At 33.4% G+C, this 23,435-nt stretch overlaps 9 protein-coding genes across 9 annotated transcripts; 4 read left to right on the forward strand and 5 right to left on the reverse strand.

The window, feature by feature from the left end:
- Positions 1 to 526: 526 nt before the first annotated feature.
- On the forward strand, positions 527 to 1,450 carry GCN3 (translation initiation factor eIF2B subunit alpha; the record flags this gene model as incomplete). The annotated part of the gene is made up of 1 exon (XM_041550490.1): positions 527 to 1,450. One exon carries the CDS (start codon positions 527 to 529, stop codon positions 1,448 to 1,450), a length of 924 nt encoding a protein of 307 aa, XP_041406424.1.
- A 321-nt stretch (positions 1,451 to 1,771) lies between these two features.
- On the reverse strand, positions 1,772 to 2,566 carry RPC37 (DNA-directed RNA polymerase III subunit C37; the record flags this gene model as incomplete). Its single annotated transcript, XM_041550491.1, has 1 exon — positions 1,772 to 2,566. One exon carries the CDS (start codon positions 2,564 to 2,566, stop codon positions 1,772 to 1,774), a length of 795 nt encoding a protein of 264 aa, XP_041406425.1.
- Positions 2,567 to 2,960: 394 nt separating this feature from the next.
- Positions 2,961 to 5,180, forward strand: DBP7 (putative ATP-dependent RNA helicase; the record flags this gene model as incomplete). Its single annotated transcript, XM_041550492.1, has 1 exon — positions 2,961 to 5,180. One exon carries the CDS (start codon positions 2,961 to 2,963, stop codon positions 5,178 to 5,180), a length of 2,220 nt encoding a protein of 739 aa, XP_041406426.1.
- Positions 5,181 to 5,264: 84 nt separating this feature from the next.
- On the reverse strand, positions 5,265 to 6,833 carry RQT4 (Rqt4p; the record flags this gene model as incomplete). The annotated part of the gene is made up of 1 exon (XM_041550493.1): positions 5,265 to 6,833. One exon carries the CDS (start codon positions 6,831 to 6,833, stop codon positions 5,265 to 5,267), a length of 1,569 nt encoding a protein of 522 aa, XP_041406427.1.
- Positions 6,834 to 7,163: 330 nt separating this feature from the next.
- Positions 7,164 to 9,500, reverse strand: SET3 (histone-binding protein SET3; the record flags this gene model as incomplete). The annotated part of the gene is made up of 1 exon (XM_041550494.1): positions 7,164 to 9,500. The coding sequence occupies one exon, from the start codon at positions 9,498 to 9,500 to the stop codon at positions 7,164 to 7,166; it is 2,337 nt and encodes a 778-aa protein (XP_041406428.1).
- Positions 9,501 to 11,471: 1,971 nt separating this feature from the next.
- On the reverse strand, positions 11,472 to 16,658 carry SPO14 (phospholipase D; the record flags this gene model as incomplete). Its single annotated transcript, XM_041550495.1, has 1 exon — positions 11,472 to 16,658. The coding sequence occupies one exon, from the start codon at positions 16,656 to 16,658 to the stop codon at positions 11,472 to 11,474; it is 5,187 nt and encodes a 1,728-aa protein (XP_041406429.1).
- A 2,372-nt stretch (positions 16,659 to 19,030) lies between these two features.
- Positions 19,031 to 20,197, forward strand: DAL80 (Dal80p; the record flags this gene model as incomplete). Its single annotated transcript, XM_041550496.1, has 1 exon — positions 19,031 to 20,197. The coding sequence occupies one exon, from the start codon at positions 19,031 to 19,033 to the stop codon at positions 20,195 to 20,197; it is 1,167 nt and encodes a 388-aa protein (XP_041406430.1).
- Positions 20,198 to 20,685: 488 nt separating this feature from the next.
- Positions 20,686 to 21,306, forward strand: DID2 (Did2p; the record flags this gene model as incomplete). The annotated part of the gene is made up of 1 exon (XM_041550497.1): positions 20,686 to 21,306. One exon carries the CDS (start codon positions 20,686 to 20,688, stop codon positions 21,304 to 21,306), a length of 621 nt encoding a protein of 206 aa, XP_041406431.1.
- A 322-nt stretch (positions 21,307 to 21,628) lies between these two features.
- On the reverse strand, positions 21,629 to 23,284 carry CCT7 (chaperonin-containing T-complex subunit CCT7; the record flags this gene model as incomplete). Its single annotated transcript, XM_041550498.1, has 1 exon — positions 21,629 to 23,284. One exon carries the CDS (start codon positions 23,282 to 23,284, stop codon positions 21,629 to 21,631), a length of 1,656 nt encoding a protein of 551 aa, XP_041406432.1.
- Between the last annotated feature and the right edge of the window lie 151 nt (positions 23,285 to 23,435).

Raw genomic sequence — 23,435 nt, forward strand, 5'->3', positions numbered from 1 at the left:
ATCATGTGTTATTATATATACGGTAGTGCAGCACACTCTAAATTCTACTTATATTAGCTACCTTCACCTTCAGATAGGTTAAGCTAATGTTAGCCTTTTTAGTGCTGCCGCTATATTTTACAGCTTTGTCTTCCTATATATTGTCATTGAAGCAGTAACCACCATCTAAGTACTTTTCGATTATAATTTGGCGGTTATTCCATGATATAAATTTTGGGCAGCTCGATGCGCTGAACGTTGAAAAAAAAACTGACAAAAAAATAAATATCTGAAATTTGCAGAGAAGTTCTTTATGGTAAGTCATGGTAGGATTGCAACTATTGTATAATACATTATACAATACATCGACATATATATGGAGTCATAACTACTTACAAAAGTTCAGATCATTATAGAAATAGCATCTTTAGCTTAACAAGTAGTACTTTTGTTCAAGAAATTGATAAATTAACGCTATATCTTTACAGAACATTTGAATAAATATTTCATTCCATATAGCCATCCCAAATATTCTTCAACTGCAACAATGTCAACTACAGACGATTTTGACATCACAGAGACATATCTAAAGTTTTTAGAGGAAGATTCAGAGATGACTATGCCTATAGCGGCTATTGAGGCACTGGTCACATTAGTTAGAGTTAAGAACCCAACAACAGCTGCGGAAGTCATAAACTTAATCAAATCTGGTGCTGAAGTTCTGGTTAAATCTATTCCAAACTCTGTATCTTTAAGAGCTGGGTGTGATATATTTATGAGATTTGTTCTTAGAAATCTTCACTTATATGGCGACTGGGAAAGTACCAAACAACATTTAATAGAGAATGGGCAATTATTTGTGTCGAGGGCCAAATTATCTCGTGATAAGATTGCTGAAATAGGTATTGATTTTGTATCTGATGATGATATTATTTTAGTTCATGGTTACTCTAGAGCTGTAGCTTCTTTGTTAACTCACGCTGCTAATAGATTTATTAGATTTAGATGCATAGTTACAGAGGCCAGACCAACTTCTCAAGGTAAACAATTTTATGAGTTCTTACAAGAAAAAGGTATACCCGTCACATTAATTGTCGATTCTGCAGTAGGGTTAATTATTGATAAAGTCAATAAGGTATTTGTTGGTGCAGAAGGTGTTGCTGAAAGTGGTGGTATTATTAATAGAGTAGGTACCTATTCGGTAAGTGTGTTGGCACATAATGCGAAGAAACCATTCTACGTGGTGACAGAGAGTCATAAATTCGTTCGTATGTTTCCATTGGCTGCAGACGATCTTCCAATGGATAGAAAGATCTTAGATTTTTCTCGTATTGATAGTGAATCTAGTTTATTGAGTGGTCCAACGATTGATTATACTGCACAAGAATACATCACTGCATTGATTACTGATTTAGGTGTTCTAACCCCTAGTGCTGTTTCTGAAGAGCTTATCAAGATGTGGTATGATTAAAGAAATTGATTTATCTTTGTTGTGGTTGCTTTTGCATTCTAGGTATTATTATTATCGGTAACATCAACAGTATTTCACTTCTCATATATATCTTCTTTAAAGAAAAATAGCATCAATAATATAAAACTATGTACAGTTTTTTAACAAACGTCAGACCTTCAACGTAATCTCAATGGAAACAAAATCATTTTTTTGCGACTGATGCAACTATAGTAAAACTCATAGTTGTTATAATTATATAAATGGCTACAACCTTGTAATGCTAAAATATGTTTTATGTAAATGCAATGTTTATTTAACCAATCTTGAATGTATATTTTATTATATCAGATGATTTATATATTCTTCGTGACTTTCGACTGGTTTCACGGTACTTTCAGAAGATTCCTTTATAACAGATTCTCTAAATTGACTGACTGTGTTCTCTGCCCAGTTAAGATCCGTTTGGATTTCTTCATCTGCTACTTTATGAGCTAGCAGGGATCCTGTTAATCTATTTTGTGAAGCATCATTAACACTCTTTACAGACATCGTAACCACTTGAGCTCTCTGAGAGGCTGGTGTCGCATTTAATTTTGATTCTTCCTGCTTCTTTTTCAGGTTTACAGCATCTATATACTTGAAGAATGGTTTTAATTGTGTTGTTGTTTTAACAGGTACTAAATAAGCCTGGTTGTCTTCCATAAACGCAGCATATTGACTGGTGTTATCTACACCAACACCCTTTAACGTTTGGACCTCAACACCATTCCAATTCTCCTTAGCCTTATCTTCGTTGAAAAATGCTTTCGAATCAAGTGGAACATCAATTTCCCATAACGCTGATTTAGTCTTGTATCTGGCTGCTGATATTGGTGGATGTTCACTAGGCTTGTGATTTACTAACCTTAGTTTGTTTATGTATTGAAATATATGCAGATTCTCATCCTTACCCCCGAAATTCAAAGGTATTTCCTTAACTATCGGATCTAGATCACAAACATCCGAGTTGACTTCATCGTCGTCTTCATCAATCATTCTAATGTCCTCAATTTCGACTTCCTGAACAGCATTTCCTTCTAGTACAACATCTTCCTCTTCCTCAGCAACAAATAGTTTATTTTCGTTTTCACTCATCTCAACTAAAAAAGTTATCTTCTTCACCTATGTGGAGGAACATTTTGGAAAATAATTAAAGCTTGAATTCAAATAAAAATAACACTCTTTTTTGTTTTATATTTTGCAATAGTTTGTATTTTTCATAATCATTGAATACAAAATAAGACTAGTGAAATTTCAGGAAGCGATATGTACTGTCTGGAAAAATTTTATCATACTTTTTTTTTTTGGCTCTGCGATGAGCATCACAAATTTAATATACTGATGCCATAATATACTGCGATGGCCACGACCATAAGATTGTTAAAAGAAGTACCCTCACCAATACTTATATAGAATACTGAATCATTTAGTGATTAGGATATATCAACAAGATCAAAAAGTAGGTAATTCATAAATTGAAGTAATAACTATGAGTGAAGATAACGATTTTTTCATTAATCTGGCTACTCCAGATCAGCAATCATCAAGTTCTTCCAATTCTTTAAATAAAGTTTCTGGTGGAAGATGGAAGGATAGAAGAAAATTGAGAATGCTGATGGATAACAGACCTAATAAAGGAAAAAGATCTAATGATAATGAGGGCCGTGAAGGTTCTTTTAACAGAAAGGAAAAAAAGGCTAAGACACATGATGGGATGAACGATACACCAACTGTTACAACTGCTCACACCAAGCAAATTGATCAGAGACTGTCACAAAACAAGAAAGGTAATTCGGTTAATGTTGATGACCAAATTGTTTCATCATTATTTACTTCTAACAGGGAAATTACGACCTCTGAAAATACAAACAAGCAGGATAAGGATGCCGAAGTGGTAGCATCAAATGCTCCATTGGCAACAAATACGTTTGCTGATTTAGGTATTGAGGAACCTTTACTATCATATTTATCAACCAAAATGAATATTGAAAAACCTACAAGTATTCAAAAATTGGTAATCCCTCATTTATCCTCCGTTGCAAATGATAATGATCTATTTATTCATGCCCAAACAGGTTCTGGTAAAACACTAGCATATTTACTGCCAATATTGTCATCTGTTCTTAACATGAAGACACGTATCGATAGAAAATCTGGATCATTTGCTCTAATCATCGCACCTACAAGGGAATTGGCCTCGCAGATTTACGATGTTGCAATTAATCTAACTAATTGTTGTCGGTATTTAGTGCCTTGTCTATTAATCGGTGGTGAAAGAAAAAAGTCTGAAAAGGCAAGACTTCGTAAGGGGTGTAACCTTATCGTTGGGACACCTGGTCGTATTTTGGATCATTTACAAAACACACAAGCTATTAAGGAACAAATGACCTCTTCTTTAAGGTATGTTATTCTTGATGAAGGTGATAAATTAATGGAATTAGGGTTTGAGGAAAGTTTACGTAATATCTTTGAGATTATTCATAATATACCAATTGATACTGCAACGTTCCCAAAGTTACCTTCAAGAATTATGCATGTTTTATGTAGTGCCACCTTGAAGGAGAATGTCAAACAATTAGGAAATGTAACACTAAAAAATTATAAACTAATTTCAAATTCTCAAAAGAAAGGTAAATCAAACGATGAATCTGTCATAGCTGTTGCTCCAGATCAATTGCAGCAAGATATTACAATCGTCCCACCAAAGTTAAGATTAGTTACATTAGCTGCTCTTTTAAATAACATAACTGTCAAGCATTCCAAGAGTGAAGATGGAACCTATCGTACTATGATTTTCTTATCATGTGCTGATAGTGTTGATTTCCATTTTGAGGCATTCTCGACTATGGATTCATCTCATAAGGACCTAGTGGAAGGAGCTGTGAGATTATTAACCAAAGGGAGTACTGTTTTCCCTTGTTTTAAAGAGGATGAAGAACCAAATGTGATTTTCTATAAATTGCACGGTTCTTTATCTCAACAAATCAGAAGTTCTACTTTAAGGCATTTTGCGTCAAATAAGGACGCAACCAAAGGGAAGCATCTAATTCTTTTCTGTACGGATGTCGCAAGTAGAGGTCTAGATTTACCACATGTTGGTACAGTAATCGAACTGGATCCTCCATTTAATGTGGAAGATCATCTCCATAGAATTGGTCGTACTGCTCGTGCAGGTAGAGCAGGTGAAAGTATATTATTTTTAATGCCAGGTGAGGAAGAAGGATACATGGCTGTTATTAAACCCTATCATAAAATGGGTTGGACTTTATTGAAATTTGATAAGGATATACTAATGCCAGCCTTTAGTGAAACTAATGTCGGAAGAAATGATATGAAAGACAGAAAGAAAAAGGATGTTGATCTTGAATGGGACACAAATGCGACAACCTGGCATTTGAATGTTGAGAGAAGGATTCTAGAGGATTCTGAATTTAAGGATGTTGCATCTAAAGGTTACAGTAGTCATATCAGGGCATACACAACTCATATTGCAAGTGAAAAGGCTATATTTAACGTGAAATTTATTCATTTAGGTCATTTGGCCAAAAGTTTCGGTTTACGTGAAAAGCCTAAAACTATGGGTATTCAAACTAGTAAGCAACAGAAGGAAATTGGCGAAGCCAAGAAATCTAAAGAAGGTAACAAGAATAAGATGTGGCGTATAGCACGTATGACAGCGAAAGATACTGCCCATGAATTTAACTATTGATGTATATTATTTAACACAAGGTATTTTTTTTTCTATAATTATTCTGCATTTATTTTCATTATATATATATAATACTGCATATGTCTATAGCACAGCAAGGATATTATCCTCAAGTGCAGAATCATTGTTGGACGCGATTTGAACTCTTGATTCCTTAGCTAATAACCTGTTTACTTGAGAGTCATTGCTTTCAATTGGTGCAGGTTCATTAGTGTTTGAGTCAACATATATGGGCTTTTTGAATTGTTTCTTATCTTTTTCATAATCCCACACATTTGACTGAAGAACTAAGTTATCTACATCTTTTTCTTGTTGTAGCTGTTGTTTACTGGTACGAATATGATGCAAATCGGCTCTATCTTCATCATCACTTATATTATCGAGATCTTCGTCAGAATTGGCGTACACGTCTCCATGGTCTTTTTCAACCTCAGTCATTGTAACTTTTCCGTTGGCCCCGATATTCATGTTCAAAACGTACTTATCACTTTTGCCATGTCTTTCTCTTTCCATTTTTTCCCATTTACGAAGATTTCTTTGCTGTTTCTTCAAAAGCATTGCTCTTTCCTTAGAGCTCCCCCACATACTGGCATCTCCTGACATATCAAAGTCACTGGCATTGTCAATAATTTTTGTTCTTTCTGCCGACGTGTCCTGGAAATGAAGTAAATTCTCTAGCCTATTCTGAGCCTTTTCTAATTCCTCATCAACTTTTACTTTCTGTTGTGGTTCTATTTCCTTTGGAAGATCATCTAGCTTTTTCATTACTTCATCTCTTTTCCGTTCCCTTTCATGTTGTCTTTCGATAAAGTCAAACAGTTTATCTTGTTCCTTGAATAAATTTTTACCCATTCCTGATGATATTTTATATACTTTGGTTGGTTTACGCTTGGCAGTGGTTGTTTCCTTTTCGAGCTGGCCATTTTTGCCTGATATAATATCGTCTTTCTCTTTATTTAGTTCCTGTATTAATTCATATCTTTCGTTAAAAGGAATCAATTCAGCTTCACAAAAACTGCAATTATTTAAGTTTAATCCTTCTTTCACGCATATGAGTTTACCACAAGAAAGACAATTAGGTGCAAGTTCAAATAATGGATGTATTCTACCTTGACAAGAACATGCATATTCTTTAGAATTTGTTTTCTTCTCATTCAAGTCGAGTAGTTTAACAGCCTCATTGATTTCTTCTAGAGATTGAAGTTTCTTTTGTTTGCCTGTTTTCTTGCCAGAAGAATTGCTTTGTTTATTTTTAAGAGTCGCAGTGGTTTCTTTATTTGGTATAGATGATTTTGGAGTTTCCAACGTTATATTAGCCACATGTTTTGGTTGTACTTTAATAAGAGGTGGAGGAGCATTATCTTTACTTGCTGGAATCGTTTTTTCAGTATTTTCGATGACTGCTTCTTTCTTAGTGGATCCAGTCTGTATCTTTTTACTGTCGTCTTGCTCTAATAATTCATTGAATTTAAATATAAAATCGAATACCATCTCCTCTTGACCAAGAATATTCATGAAACCTTCAGCAATTGAGTCGGGTGTCTTATTTGTAGTAATAATTTGATTGCAGAGATCTATCACATCCTGTTTCTCCAAGGGTAAAATCTGTGGAATCGTTTCGACGGCATAGTTTAGAGCTTCAACCTTAGTCATTTTTGAAATATATTATTCTTATTGCATTACCAAGATATATATGAAAATTAATTAGTTCCATTGTAGCATTATAAGCTGGTAATAAATGTCCTATGCATTATGTTAGTTTAATATATTTCTACTGTTTGGCCAGTTCTAAATTTCGCCACGCACATCTTACCGAAAAGATTTCAGAATAGAAGGAATTTCATGTAAGAGGTAATAGCGTTAAAAGATACAGAAAGAAAGATATTTTCAGGTTTTCCAACAAGAATATTTCAAATCTCTTAGTTACAATTAATTCGTTAGATCATTTATATGGTATTAAGTATATAATTATAAAAATTCAACTCATTTTTGTAACTTTTTCCTATAATCTGCGAACGAAAGTTTCTTCTTTGAATTTATTGCATGAGAGTCTTGTGTTAAACCAGGTTCCAGTATTTGCTTCCTAAATTTGGAATAAATATCCCTTCTAGGTGTATCAATTTCACTGATGTTACTAGATATCTTATCTTGGTGGTCTCCGGGTCTCACCTCTTGCATATCTACAGTGGTATTAGTATTTCCAGGTAATTCCTCAGATATAAGATTTCCATAAGGTAAATTAACAGGTATTGGTAGTTTATTAATATCGGTAACGTCCAAGTCATCATAATTACTTAACAGTTTATCAAGGGCCTTCTTTCCCTTGTAAATATTTGGATTAATAGAGTCTTTCTTTATTAGGGAACGGATAAACGGTTCCTTCGTTTGTACATTTTTTTCGATAAGACTATTGTTGTTAATCTTATCTTTCTCACTATTACTAGTTTTATTCAAGCCATTCTTTCCGTTATTGACCTTGGAGGTATCGCTGTATGATAAGTTCAATATATTTGTATGCAACATATTTATGTCTTGCTCCTTTCGCCTGCTAATTTCATTTGATAACCTATTTAAAATAGGTCCCTTACGTTTCTTAGTATTCAGTTGATATTGGCATAGGATTTGGTTCAATTTGTATCTGTTATTCATCTTTGATTTGACAGATTTAACTAGAGTCTGGGAAATTTTTTTAATTTTCAGAAGATGACAATATTTACTATTGTTTCCACAACCACATTCGCAATTACTGAGGATAGTATCAACAGAGTGTATCAGAGAATACTTTACGGTATCATCGAACGATTCAAAATCGATCGTCCCATTTATTATTTGTAAAATTGGATGTCTGAGATCCCATTGCCAACCAATATATAATTCTTCGCCGTCTTGAATAGCTCGTTTGGCTTGAAGAACAAATTTTATAGAACCATCGGATAATCTAATAGTTGCTAATCTAACATTTGGGTCACAACTTCTACGTAAGAATCTAGTATAGTTACCACATGTTCTTTGATCAATTGTGATAGGCCAATTTTCATGAAATGTTACCTTTCGCTTTGGTGTACCCCATATTCTATATTGGTTCCTTGGGTCCATTAAATAATTCTTTTGAAAATCTAAATCACCTACGACTTCAGTTATAAAATTGTCCTTCTGACAACTATCTGTTATAAATACGCCAAGTTTCATGAATCCAGGGAAATATCTAGCATTGTTGGATTCATTATATGATTTCACATCAATGGGTATTGCTTTGAACTGCATAGAATTGTAAGGAATTACACAATCATCATTTTTGTGCTTTTCGATGAAAAGATTGACATATTTGTCCTCGTAACGAGACTCTTCTATAGATAGGTATACAGAAGGAAATGCTTCTTTGGGTGGCAATAAATGTTCTTTCTTTCGGATATCTGGAACAATAGAAATAATTTGATTGACAGTGGCAGTTTTCTGTGAATTAGTCTTTGCATCGGTATCTTTAGTTGTATCATTTGTTGATGAATTATGATGAGATTGAGTCTCATCATCATCATTCGTTTTCCTTTTCTTATATTCTTGTGAATCTGGACTCCCTTTCACTTTATTTAACAAGGATTCTCTTTGTCTCTTTTGTCTCTCTCTTGCTGTTTTCGTATCTAACTTTCTTGGCTGACATGCACTACATAGATATTGTTCTGGAGCCTCATTGATATCCTCTATTCCATAACAACTTGCGTGTTGCCATCTATAACAGTGGTCACATTGTATCGTGAATCCATCATCATCATCAAATCCACATATACAAGTAATAATTCCTGAATCCGGATCTACAATATATGAATCTAATACTGGCCATTTCTTGGGGCTCCCTGGTTCTAATGTTGGTTTTTCTGTACGATTTGAAGACATAGAATCAGGAGTTTCATCTTTGGTAATTTCGTCAGTATCATGTTTTTTCAATGGGAATGGGACAGATGCTGCAGTAGCTAATGCTGCCGCTGCTGCCACTGCAGCAGGATTTGAACTTTTACGAGAAGGCGGTTGGCTCAACTTCAAATGAGTAAATCCCTCGTGGTTTGCATGAGAATGCTCTGTTGCAAGAGTAGTAGTATTATAGTTTATATTTGATGATATTTGTTCTCTATGATCATTGTTCGTGTTGGTAGTTACTTGGGAGACACCAACAACAGGTGTTAGATTTGTGCTAGGCGGGAGATGTGATTGTGGTAATGATTGTGGATTCTTACGACTTGAAAACATCAATAATGTGGATGCATCATCTAGATCAGATTGCCCTTGTCCTTTTGAGTCTTTCTTGTCTGGATAATTTGAAGACATGAAATGTGAAGAAATAGAATATTAGATCTTTAAAAATATAAAAAATTTCAATCTTGTTTGTATATACTAATTTTATGATTCAAAAAGAAATACAGTTAGTATTCTTGTATTGGATCTATGACCTTTAAATGTTCAGACAATTCGTGTTCTGTCTTGCTTACTTATTCTAGTTTTCTGATTTAATATCAGAAAAAATGTCTACTTCTTTTGTTCTATTTTATTTTTTTGCTACCCAATTGACTAAATACAAGTTTCGCAGTAAGAGAAATATATATATCAATTTCATATAAGTGGTAAAGAAGACATATATATTATATATATATAATCATAGGAAATCAAAAAGTTTAAAACATTCATTTGAGTTTCAAATTTATGTAATATACGAGCCAGGTAAATTATTACATAAATTGATGTCAATGTTTGGAATTTCCATTCACCAAGAATATTTTGCTGAAGTCTAGTGTGCTTAATGGAAAAAAAGAGGATAGAATTCCCAAAATATATAATAAGCTTGAAATTCGTTACTGAAAGGATTGGAACAGTAATAACATTAAACTGAAATTCGTACCAAGTTTCGAGTGGCCTTCTCTATTCAGTAAAAATGTCGTGGAACTGAAGTATATATATTTCTATGTCATGAGAGAGTATATAATAGCATTTGTTGAATTTGTTAATTAGGAAATCGTCATGGGCTGTGTTTATAGTGCACAACTTAAATAATTAATCTGCACTTTGATTATGCACAGTTATGCTATAGTTACTGAAAACACATCATATAGTACATTACTGTATTATCTGGTCCACACTAAGAACGTTACTGGATGAATGAATGAATGAGCCAGATACCGTGAAAGGTGATCGATGTTCATCTGATGAACTTTATCTCGGAAAACTTATATTAGTGATCAAAAGCGTTGATATCGTACTAATTATTGTTCCTGTAGAATTGATTTCTCTACAAATTAGAAAAATTTCCTCAGCCAATCAACTCAACGGTATTGACCAACTTCTTTAGGGTTTATTACATTCGGACTTAAAAAGAATTGACCAAAAAGAGGGTGGTTACCCTTGGTTACAGGTATATAAAGGGGTATTGTGTTTCAGTTCGGGTATTTAATTTCACTCTCGTATATTAATTATTAAGGTCCGTTCGTTCTTAAATATTTTGCTGTTGGTTTTCATAGAGTCGTTAGCTGTTATTTTGTAAATAAAACAGTCGTTTATTCGGAAATATAGAAATGAAATAAATGAATTACAAAGGTATAACAATAATGTTCCTGCAAAGCGAATTAAATTTTGTTGTGCTGTCTACAATTCTTCCGTTATTGTTTTTGAAGGTTATCGTGTGTTCTTGCATTTGCTATACGTTAAATTCGATATTTGCGATGGGCAATCTGAATGTCGCAGCGAAATTGAATAATTTGTAGTAAAGCCATATATATATATTTTTTTTTCGAAGAGGAAGAAAATGTGCTAATACCACACTAGTGGCAGAGTCCAATGTCGTATACAAATAAGCCAAGTGTTTGATTTCATTTGCGATTTGTAATTCGCATCCGTTAGAACTTATATTGTGTTGAAGAGTCCAGGCTTGTAAATGTGACATCATCAACTAATATTTCCTTGGCTTGAGGTCACTTTTATGTAGTATTTATTGTGTTCCTAAACTCCCATTTATGCAAATATGTGTTAAATTTGATACCCAAGATATCTCGCAGTTAAAAGCTTATATCACCTCGAGAAATTTCAAATGCTATTTAGTTATGTATATATTTACAATATTAGGTGTAGTATATAATAAAGGAGACGAGTGAATACTCGGCTCATTTTCTGCTGTATGTGTGTTTGAAATCACCACCTTGTTGAAGATCGATGCTGGAAGTGACATAAGAAAAAATCATTTTAATGCCGCAATGTAGACATCAAATGTATATGAAAAGTACCATTCAAAGACTATGTATTACTTTGTCTCTAATCGTAAATATCAATTGGTGGTAATCTATCGGCACTGTAAAACCAATTTTTTGATTCAACTTCTCTTGCAAGCCATTCGGTTGGGAATAATACTAAATGACCATGGATTCTATCTAGGATTCTTCTAGCAGTATACTTATCAAATATTCTCTTATTGAATCCATATAAAATGCTTCCACCTAATTTCATTTGAAGACTTAACGCCCTACTTTTGTCATTATCCAATTTGTCAAATTCATTAGACGTAACTTTTGTGCCACTTGAATCATCAACACTATCACCGTTCACCTTTCCTTGGGCATTTATGCCATTCTTAGTTGATGGTGTAGTATCGTCGGAATTTCTTACTTGCTTAGGTAGATGTTTCCTTTCAAGATCAACTAATTCATTTTGACTTTCTACAAAATCTTCAGACATCCTTTTGAAATCTTTAAAGTCCCTCCACGTTTGAACAGCATTATCTGGTTGGCAATGGAATACTAACCGATACAATAAAGTATTTCTCATGGCAATTAAAAATAAAGTTTCTTCTGAAAATGATCCAATCAGTGGATCGTCGAAAGAATAAGGGTCAACAAATTTTAATTTCGAAAATCTTAACATGTTCTCTTTGTTAATACCAGGTCGACTTAAGGTAGGTACTAACTGTCCGAGTAAGATATCTAACGTTTCATCATCAAGTTCTTGTTCTTCTAATAAGTTTGAATGACCGGTATGGATCTCTTCAGTATTTGTACTGTTAAACTTGGAAGGGGTCTTGGCTTTTTGGTTAAACTTGGGTTTCTCATATTCGTGTGTACTTATTTTATGGCTCAGATATTGTAAATAGCAAACCCTTTTTAACATATCCCATTTCTTGTCATCTGTAATATCTTTGCATTCAATATAATCTTGGAGATCTTCTCTTGAAGGTAAAAATTGATTTTTAGAAACGATTTCTTCCTCGTTATCTAATTTTAGGGACATCGCTTTGAGAGCCCATTCTTTTAATTGTTCACTTACTGATTCTTTGTATGATTCTGTAACTTTTTTCCAATTATCGGCACCTTTACCATCTACATCTCTTTGATGGGCATTATTTTTGATTAATCTTGGATCATAACTGATAGGTTTGTTGTCCCGGATACCTGCATTGTCAGTACCACTTCTATAATTGAAACTATGGACAGGCGTAGTTTCTTTTTTGGTTAATTTACGCAGAGATGGTAAATTACGTCTATTCGCACTAATTTCAATGAACTCTAAAATACTACTTGAATCACCAATGTTATTGTTTGTATTCGATGACTGCATGTTACTGGAAGTTGGTTTTTGGGTTGGATCAGTTTTTGTCTCATCAGGATTAAATTTTTTTTTCCATTTTGGACTATAATCACAATTCAATATTTCTCTGTAGGCTAGTTCAATCATAGCCGACAGGTGTAACTTCTTCTTTTTGAACTTTTCTTTAGGGTCAACGTTTAAAGTGTTTAAAGTTTCATACTTTTCTTTAGCAAGTTTTTCTAGTCTACCAAATTTTCTTTCAACAATCTCTACTAAATCAGTATCACAACCTAAATGCTCTCTCATTAATCTTTGTCTCATTTCTAGTGCATATCTCCCTGCATAATAATCCTTACCATTCATTTTCGTCTTCACTAGATCAGTATCTCTTATTACGATAGCAACCTCACTATCTCTATTCCCTAATTGAGATCTCTCATTGATATTCGCACTACCAATAATACAGCTTCTATCATCGACGATCAGAATTTTTGCATGTACATATAATTGTTCTGTTACCAATTTTTCAAAGGGTCCTATCGTAGACCATTTTCTTAATGAGAAGAATCTAATATATTGCATCGGATCAATGTTCAATTTCTTCAATCTAGAAAATATCGATGTTTCACCACGCGATATACTTTGATATTGGCATTGCATGATAACTCTAAGACTTGAAGCCTCTGGTTGGTCAATTGGAGAATCAAAACCTGGCATTAACGGGATTATAATAAATGCCTTCCAATCAGTACCTTCACTATTCGCTCTCACAATTCGATCAACAATTGCATCACCAATCTTGTTTTCGATAACAACACCATCCCATTCTGAAGTTGTTACGAAGAATTGATTTTCAATGTATATATAATGGTTACTAGTTTCAATCAATTTTAGGTAAGCATTTTGGATCGATTTTTCTGTTTCTTTCAATCCAAGAGACCAATATCCGGCACTTCTTAATACTTGCACCTCACATGTAGATCTTGTCTTCAATGATTGGAAAAATGGAGAGTTCTCTAATTCATATTTAGTAAAATCAGAAGGTGGTAATAATAATGGGGTAGGTCTACTTGGTCTTTTTTCTCTTAGTAAATAATTCCAACGTTGGATAAAGTGTCTTGCCATGTCTCTGGCGGGCTCTCCTACGGTCATCATCTGAACATCATGCCAAGGCATTCTTGGTACTTCTTCCCTGTCGTACATCGATTCAAATGGTTTGTCAAGTTCATAAAAATCACAAACTCTGGCATTGGAATAATCTTTCCCGGGGAAAGTTTGATCTTTAATATCCTTGTAATCATCACGTAGAACGTGTTCTGGGGTATCATACCGGCCAAAACATAAATCGGTACCACCCATGAAGGCAACAGTATTATCAATGACGCATAGTTTCTCATGGTGAGCCCAAAAGTACGTATTCTGCAGCCATTGATTTGGGGACCTGATTAGATGGATGTTAGGATGCAGCCCTAACATTGAATGTTTAGTCCATAAACTATCAGTACCAACAGTGGCGCCGACATTTCTGTAGACAATAATAAAAATTTTAACACCTTTCTCAGCACTCTTACGCAGCATTCTGTCGATACGGTATTCTTGATGTGCGTCTACTGGTCTTCTCAAGTATAACTCGGGTGATAGCCACCAATCATGGATGTATATAACATCTTGAGCTTTTTCTAATGCCTCACTCAGAGACCAAAAGTAATCCCTTCCGTCAACTAGCAACTTACAAAACGCATTTTGTCTAACAGGTGCAAAACTATTAAACCTATTTTTTCTAGACCAAACTGTACTTTTCGCCATTAGTGTAAATGACGAAACCCATAATTTCAATGATGCTTCTGATTTACAAATAATCTGTAATTTTCTCTCTGAATTCTGTAAAGTGATCAATAAATTAGTGGAGATACTCTTTGAATTCTCCAAGTCCCAGTCTAATTCATCAGGAGAAATAATTTCATCATTGGATTTTCTTGGTTTTTTCTTATTTACTTGAGACATTTGTTTTCGTTTCATTTTTCCTGAACATTTGATCTTGAATTTACTATCCACCAGAAAGACGTCTAGTGGGGTTGTGCTGCATATATCAGATGTGTATGTTATATATGAATCACGTACTAGGAACCACTTCGGCGTATGTCTCTCAATCATATCTTTAAAATCATGTGCATTAAAATGAGAAACCCTCCAACCTTGCGTCTTTGCTGTGGATCTAATCAATAAAAAGCCTTCTTTACCTTGATACCCTTTTTCATAACTTAGAAGATTTCCCATTGGAGAAAATTCGTAAAATTGGAACAATCGATTAGCCTGTGGTCTTAGACATAACGCTAAATTTAATAACCTAAAATACCTTTCTAATCTAACGTCCATTGGTTGGTCTATATCATCTTCTTCGTCTATTAAATCTTGCAAATGCTTCATTTTAATCTGACTTAGGTCGAAATTTGCTGAAGGAAGAGTTTGATTCGAATCAATAGACAAATTGCCACTGGAACTACTCGATAAGCTATTAGTTCTTGACAGGATGTGAAGTCCTCTCATCTTTTCCTCTCTTTGAGATTTCTCCTTTAGAGTAGGAAAGTAAGGTAATCTAAATTTATGAAATCTGTTGTTATCAATGTACAACTTTTTCACTGTATTTTGTTGAAAAGCTACAATTTTCAAATTATGATGAAGTTGTTGCATGTTATTGTAGGTTTTTGTAATCGACCATCTATATCTATTGTCACCTATACCATATTCGAAACTTAATTCGAACACTTGTGATTTTAAATCATGATGAGATATTCCAGTGAATAGTTCAGAATTATTGTTGTTGTTGGCGGTGGTGGTAGTATTGTTCATTTGGGTGTTATTTGTTAAATTTTGGGTAAGAGAATGATTATTAATTGCAGCATTGGTATTGTTATTATTATCACCATTACTGTTATGAATGCCCATTGGATTGTCATTATCTTGTAAAAATAAGGAAGAAAAACTTAATAAACTTGATCTTCTAGATAATGATATATTAACATTATTAATTGTCTGGTTATTAGTTGAATTCTTGTTTCTATTTGGATTATAGCGGTCACCAAAACCTTTTGAATTTTGAGCACGATTTAAGTATTCAGATATATTCTCAATAGGTTTAACTCTGACATCTAGCATTGTGAGTAAAATTGGTGCTCTTCTGTTACCGTGTTCATCTCTAAGAAATTGGGTACTAGCAAATACAGCTGCAGGGCAAGCGGCTAGCATTGAAGCAATTAAATCAGATGCCATCTTCTGGGTATGTGTATCCTGTGGAACCAATTCATCAGTCGATAAAACTTGTGGTTGTGATCCATTATTTCTTAGGTTACTGCCACGTTTATTTTTCAGTTTTGACACAACAGAGATTTTCTTGAATGCTGTATTAAATTCTTTCTTCCAACCATTAAATTTACTTTGATCTGAAGAAGAAATAAATGATTTTCTTCTATCCTTTTGTTGTTCCTTATTATTATTATTATTATCATCATGATTTAACTTCATATAGGCTAATTCATCCAAACTTTTATTCTTTTGATGATGTTGTTGTTTATTCAATTTTGATGGGAAATAATCAGCATAATTTCTGGAGGTACTTGACCTTGGTGATGTCGGACTATTATTCAATGGAGATTGTGATCTCTTATGAAACAATCTATTTCTTCTATTAGCTGTGTTAGTTTTATTCAATACAGAGTTGGGGATCCCTTGAAAGGACAAATTTTTTAATTCTTCCTCAGATGTCCCATGTTCGTTATCCTTGTTATTCACAACTGGTTTATCGTTATCATTAGCATTAATTGTAGAAGGGATCCCATTTTGGTCGGTGGTATCTTTCTTTCTTTCTTGTTTATTTTCATCAGGTTCATTTGCTTCCAAGATACCAGGAATAACAGAGGTCATTTCTACGATAAATTTTGCAATCCAAATTCCAAAAGTATGAAAGCAGACAATTGAAAATTTTAATGATATTTTTTATTTCAATGGTATGATTGTGTCAAAACCAAAATCAGATTAGAAACTTTTGTAGCTTGGTTTCTTTAGATTAGAAAATTATTATTTTTTAACTGTATTAGGTAACCGCCACTACGGTGATGCCTTTGTTATTATTGTTTTTTTACCTAATTAATAAAATAACCCTTTAGCATTCTGACCGTGGCAAAAAAAAAATACAAATAAAACAAAGGAGGATGGTGATATATTGGAATAAAAAAATAATTAACAGTGGGACTTTATCTATCTATCTGTATGTTAAGGATAGATATTTTTAATATTTGGATATAAAGACACAATTTGACAACTGAGAGAAAATCACGAATATTAGAGACAAAATATTATAAGATATTAGTATTCTATACATTTTCTTAGATGTTTTTTACGATTAAATACTCTGGTGCAATAAGTAAGAGTCTCATTTATATTACAGGCAGACAAGAACAATGCAAGCCAATCAAATAGGGTTAAAATAGAATTCTACACCAATGTGCAACGCTTGTAAATTGGTATCTTATCTTTAATGTGTCAAGTATTTTGCAGATTGTAATTGTAACGGTCAAAATTGCAATACTCCATTATACAAATATGTGTCTAGATAAGCATTGTTTTTTTAATAGTATTATATATTGACACATAAATTTTATTTTGTGATAGAGTTCATATCATGATCATGTAATCTACAGATATATGTAAATTGGAAGTACAGTAATTTTTATCTAGTTTCACAGTTAAGAAAATACGACACAATATGATATAATATAAAATAAAATAATGAATTATCCAATCTATATATATATAGTATTATACTTATCAGTAACATTCCATCTCTCATGAGTGTGGCTACCATTGTGATTATCGTTGTACTTCGTTCATTCTTCTAAAATTATTTACTTTGATAGCAAAAGTAGAAGTGCAATCTTTTTATATTGATTGATATGATCCTGTTTGGTGTATGGGGCAAAATCGTTTTGCTCGACGTATAACTTACTCCGATGCAATGCGATACGATGGTGGGCGAACACGCGTTGTCAGAAAAAAAAATGAAAATTCGGCGATTGAAATGGTTGATATTTGATAAGCGCAAACTTGAAATGATAAGCATCGTTGATAAGATAAGACAATTGAGAAGGATTTGTCTTTTAATACACATGTTTGGATTCTTAAGAAATTCGACTGATTTACTTATTTCACGGATTTGAGGATAAATGGCTCTTGTTGTCTTTTGTATTATTTGTATTATTTGTATTATTTTTTTGCTTATCTTGACACAATCCCTAAAGGCATTCCTAGCCCTATCTGCAAGACGATTTTCTCTCTTTCTTGTGTTTTTCGGTTATCTAATCAATACAAGTAGAATAAGACTTCATCTTTACATATATTGTTGTGATACCTTTATTCAATTGATTAGCCCGTTTTATTTACAGATGGGGGACCTCTAGACTTGATCTTACAAACTGTGTCTGTGTCTGTGTGTCTCTCTCTCTGTCTTTTTATTTTCTTGAGGTGAACAGTGGATGAAGGGGGTAGATAATACGGTCTCTTAGAGAGAACTTCACTCCTTCTTTCATTCAAATCAGATGTTTGGCTTAAATATATTGTATAGTATTCCTGTTTGTTGCTAACTTTTGACTTTGGGATCTAAAAGATATGCATCAATCAATTATTCAAAAGATAAAAAAAGTATACACTCTATCTTGACTCATATATATTTTATGTAGCGCATATCTTCCCCCATTTCTGGCAATAAAGCGTTATTACTAATTCTGATAACGAAATCTGTTTACGGAGTCAATCTTGCTATAAAATAATATTATTTGATATGTAACTATTTTCTTTTCGTACGTCAGAATCGTTATATATGAAGGAGAAAGATATTCTTCTTTTCATTTATCTGCGAGAGTAGTTATACTATTGTTTTAATTTTTAAAAATATTAGAAAGTTCCCTTATTCCACATTGATAAACAATAACTGTTGTTTTAATTTATTTACTGCTATTATTATTGAGTGGATATATATCAGATGCTTATCAAAAGTTTCCTGTTATGGGAACTATTGACACATAATTTGATTATATAGCATTATTACTACAGCTTGGGGAATATCATAGATATTATATATATATATATATACTCGTATAAAATTTTTATATAATGTTTATTATTTATCTAGTCTATTTTTTCGAACCTATCTTTAGTTAACCTTTATATTTAATATTAATTAACGTCAATTGTGACATTGATGGTAATTTATAACAGAACAAATATAATAATTATTAAATATGGAGAAATCAAATATACTGAAAAATGTAATCACTTCAAGTACAACTGCTGATACTGTCGGTGCTTCAACTGTTGATGGCATTATTTCGAAAGATACTACAAATAATGGCACAATACGTTACTATGATCCCACCGATGTTCGAGAAGAAGAAGACACAGAGACAAGAAATAGTCCTTTATCAGGATCCACAGCAACAACATTGGCCTCAAAGAATACTACCTCAACAAGCGAAACAACTGATACAACCGTGAATTTGTCTTCAGAATTTGGTAAGAAGAACGATCAAATAAATATTCAATCTGGGAAGGATACCGAGACAAAGGATTATTCAAGAAGAAGGCATGACGGTGAGACAATGTGTAGTAATTGTACCACCAAGAAGACACCGCTTTGGAGAAGAGATTTTGATGGTAATATTCTTTGTAACGCTTGTGGTTTGTTTTTAAAATTGCATGGTACCTCTAGGCCAATTAAATTGAAGAGTGATATCATTAAGACAAGAAATAGAAAAGGTCATACTTTGACAAATTTCACATTACAAAATTCCTTGGATTCAAATTATGTCACAAATGTTACAAATTCAAATAATTTTAGGGTTCAAAAACCTCAAATGAGAATAAATCGAGAAATTCCAGTAATTACGACACCTGCAATTATAAATTTCAAAAAAATTAGAAGTATGTCAGATCCAATAGCAAAAGAACCAATGTATAAAGGTGAAACATATTCCAGTATCATTGATGCTACAAAATTTATGAAACCATTGTTGAAACCAAAACCTTCATTGAGGGGAAGTGTTAATGTGTCCCCGATAAGTGGAATTTCTATGCCGACGACAGGTCACAATAGGAAAATGATGGTACTCAATGAAGAATTTGAATTTGAAGAAAATCCTTCGATTATTTCGTTGGGTCCAGGAGACAGTAGGAAAATGAGCATTGATTCTAACGATTCTGATGTTGAAAGATTGGATCGTAAATATAATTACCATGACTCCGAAATAAATCATTTACTTACAAGTCATGAAGAAATGATAAAACTTAAAATTAGAATCAAAGAATTAGAACTTATTACAGATCTATATAAAGGATATATTAAACGACTTAATGGAAAATGTAATACTTTGGAACATAGATTACAATCCAGGGATAACTTAGCAACATAATTAAAAAGAGTTCATCGTAAATAATTTAATATATATGTGAATAGTCTCTTTTCTTTTTTATTTAATATATTCGATTGAGGAACAGTTAATTACAGCAATGATAATTAAACATTATATCTACCTAAAAATAGCTTAAATACTAAAAATTATTTTGTTAATACAGAAATCATTGATACAGCGAGCAATCCCTTATGACACTCTATCTCGATATACAGTAAGCTCTTTCTTTCACACAATGGTGATCTATCTCTGTTGGACACTGGCGCTCGGTATTATATATTATAGGGAAAAATTCTTGTAAGTGAGAAGGAGGAAATAATTAGAGGGGGAGCCTTGATTAGGAGAAAAATAGATATAGATAGAACTGGTTTGGGTGATCAACTTTATATCTTTATGAGGTATGTTCATTACATAATATTCCATTATTTATAGTAGAAACTGAAAAGAAGTTAATATATAAGAATATATAGATATATAACGATACAAGGATGTCTCGTGGTAACCCATCAGCAGCATTAGAAAATACACTTTTCCAATTGAAATTTACAGCAAAGCAACTAAAGAAACAATCTCAACGTGCTGCCAAAGAAGAGACTCAAGAGACGAATAAATTAAAGAAAGCATTAAATGAAGACGAAGAGATTGCCAAAATATATGCTTCTAATGCTATAAGGAAGAAAAATGAAAGATTACAATTATTGAAACTAGCTTCAAGGGTTGATTCTGTGGCCTCAAGAGTTCAAACAGCAGTCACTATGCGGGCTGTATCGTCTTCCATGGCTAATGTTTGTAGGGGTATGGATAAAGCTCTCGCAAGTATGAATTTGGAACAAATAACGATGATTATGGATAAATTTGAAAAACAATTCGAGGACTTAGATGTCAGTGTAAATGTTTATGAAAAAATGGGTACTAGTTCAGATGCAGTTATGGTTGATAACGACAAAGTTGATGAATTAATGGCCAAGGTTGCTGATGAAAATGGTATGGAGTTGAAACAATCTGCACCAGTCGATGCCTTACCAACGATATCTCAGGAAGCTGATAAAGTTGTCGACGAAGAGAAAGAAGATAAATTAGCTCAACGACTAAGAGCTCTTCGTGGTTGAGATTGAAAAACGCAACAAATAAAAGAACTTTTTTTTTGCATTTATGTTTGTTGTTAGTGTTTGTTTGTTTTTAGATATGTTGATATATTGTATTTCATTGCAAGAGTGATGCTACAATAAGGTTGTGATCTTGAGGTATTGATTTAGACTTAATTATTATAAAGGATTCTACAGAAAAATATTCCAATAATAGGACAGAGTGCCTTACTTTGTTTGCATATTGAATGATTTCTCTGGATTCTTATTACTTTATTAATGTGATATGTAAAAATGTGTGTGCGTGTATATGTGTACAAATGTATTTATGCAGTATATAAAATAATCATTGCATTGGCATTGGCATTCCTCTCCCTCTACCCTGAGGTGGCATCATACCTGCATTAGCACCCTGGCTTTCTTGGTTCTTAATAGTTTCGTCTACAGAAAGAATTAAGTTTGTTGCCTCCGTAGCACTGTTTAGCGCATTGATTTTCACCAAAGCAGGTTCCCAAACGAATTTGGCAAAATTATCACCAATATTTTCAGCTTCAAAATCAACACCATACCATTTTTCGCCCTTACTATGAGCTAATCTTAATTTATTTAGAATCTCAATAGAATCAAAACCTGCATTTTCACATAATTGTCTTGGGATAACTTCTAATGCCTTAGCAAATGCACTAATAATCAATTGTTGCTTACCAGCGATAGATTTGGAGTAATCTCTTAGGTACTTCGAAATTTCCATTTCAATAGCACCACCACCTGCAACAACAAATTTATTTTGTAGAGCTCTTTTCACAATCATGATGGCATCATGTAGAGATCTTTCAACTTCGGCAATGACTTGTTCTGCACCACCTCTCAGTAGCAGAGTACAAGTTTTAGCTTGTGGGCAACCCTTAAACAAGTTATAACGTTCGGAACCGATCTGCATTTCTTCGAATTTAGCACAGGTACCTAGATGCTCAGCCTTGATATCCGTAGTGGTAGATTGAATAGAACCACCGACGGCCTTTATAACACGATCCATGTCATCTGTACTTACTCTACCTGCACAAAAGATGTTACGGTCAGCAAAGTATTGTGTGGCCAAGTCACCAATTGGTAGTTTGGATAAAATAATATTAGCACCAGTTTGTTCAATTTGTTCTAGTTTATCCAAGATAATCTGCCACTCGGCATCAACAATAGCCTGATAATCTTCAACATGTTCCACACGAACCTCCGCATTGTCCTTTTCTGCCTTCAATTCTAGTTCGACATTCAAACTTAGAATTTTGGGGTTTTCAAAAAATTTTGGTTGTTGTTCAAACCCAGCATATGAAAATGTCTTCTTGAATGCAACACCATCAATAAATAACGACTCCTCCATGGCACCACCTGGAATCTTCTTTATACCAATCAATTTATCATCAAGGTCATCTCTATCAAGTGATAAGACGGCATCAACACACATCTTAACAAAGAAATCAGCGTTCTTGTAAATCAGCTTTGAACTCATAGCAGTTCTGGCACAACGTTCTAATAACTCTCTATTACCTTGATCTTCAGAAGAAACATCCAAAGCTAACTCATTGATTTTCTCGATGGCCAAGGCTACGGCTTTTCTGTAACCCTTCATGATGATATGAGATGAAATACCTTCTTCTAAAAATGGTTTAGCTTCCTTCATTAGCTCACCAGCTAATATAGTAACACTAGTTGTGCCATCCCCAACTTCGGCATCCTGAGCTCTGGATATGTCTACCAATGTCTTTGCTGCCGGGTGAACTACATCCAGTAATTTTAGAATAGTAGCACCATCATTTGAAATGGTTGTCTTTTGGTTAGATGAGACAATTAGAATATCAGAGCCTAGTGGACCTAAGGTTGGTTTTAAAGTCTCTTGAATTGCTATACAAGCATTGATGTTAGAGATAATTTGGCCTCTACCTTGAGATGCATCTGTACCTTCCTTTAGTACAACAATCGTAGGTGTTCTGTTTCCGAAATTCATTGTGTTGATATTAATGGTATAATTCTCAGTAGTGAAGTGCTCAACTGGTGGTTAAAGACTGTCCTTAAGAAGGTAATATGGATCATCACCTTTAACATGAAAATATTTCATCGATGAATTTTTTTTTATTGTCTTGAAATTATTTGAAGTA

Source organism: Maudiozyma barnettii (genome assembly GCF_903064755.1).
Source record: "Maudiozyma barnettii strain CLIB 1767 genome assembly, contig: KABA2_04, whole genome shotgun sequence".
Taxonomy (NCBI): Eukaryota; Fungi; Ascomycota; class Saccharomycetes; order Saccharomycetales; family Saccharomycetaceae; genus Maudiozyma; species Maudiozyma barnettii.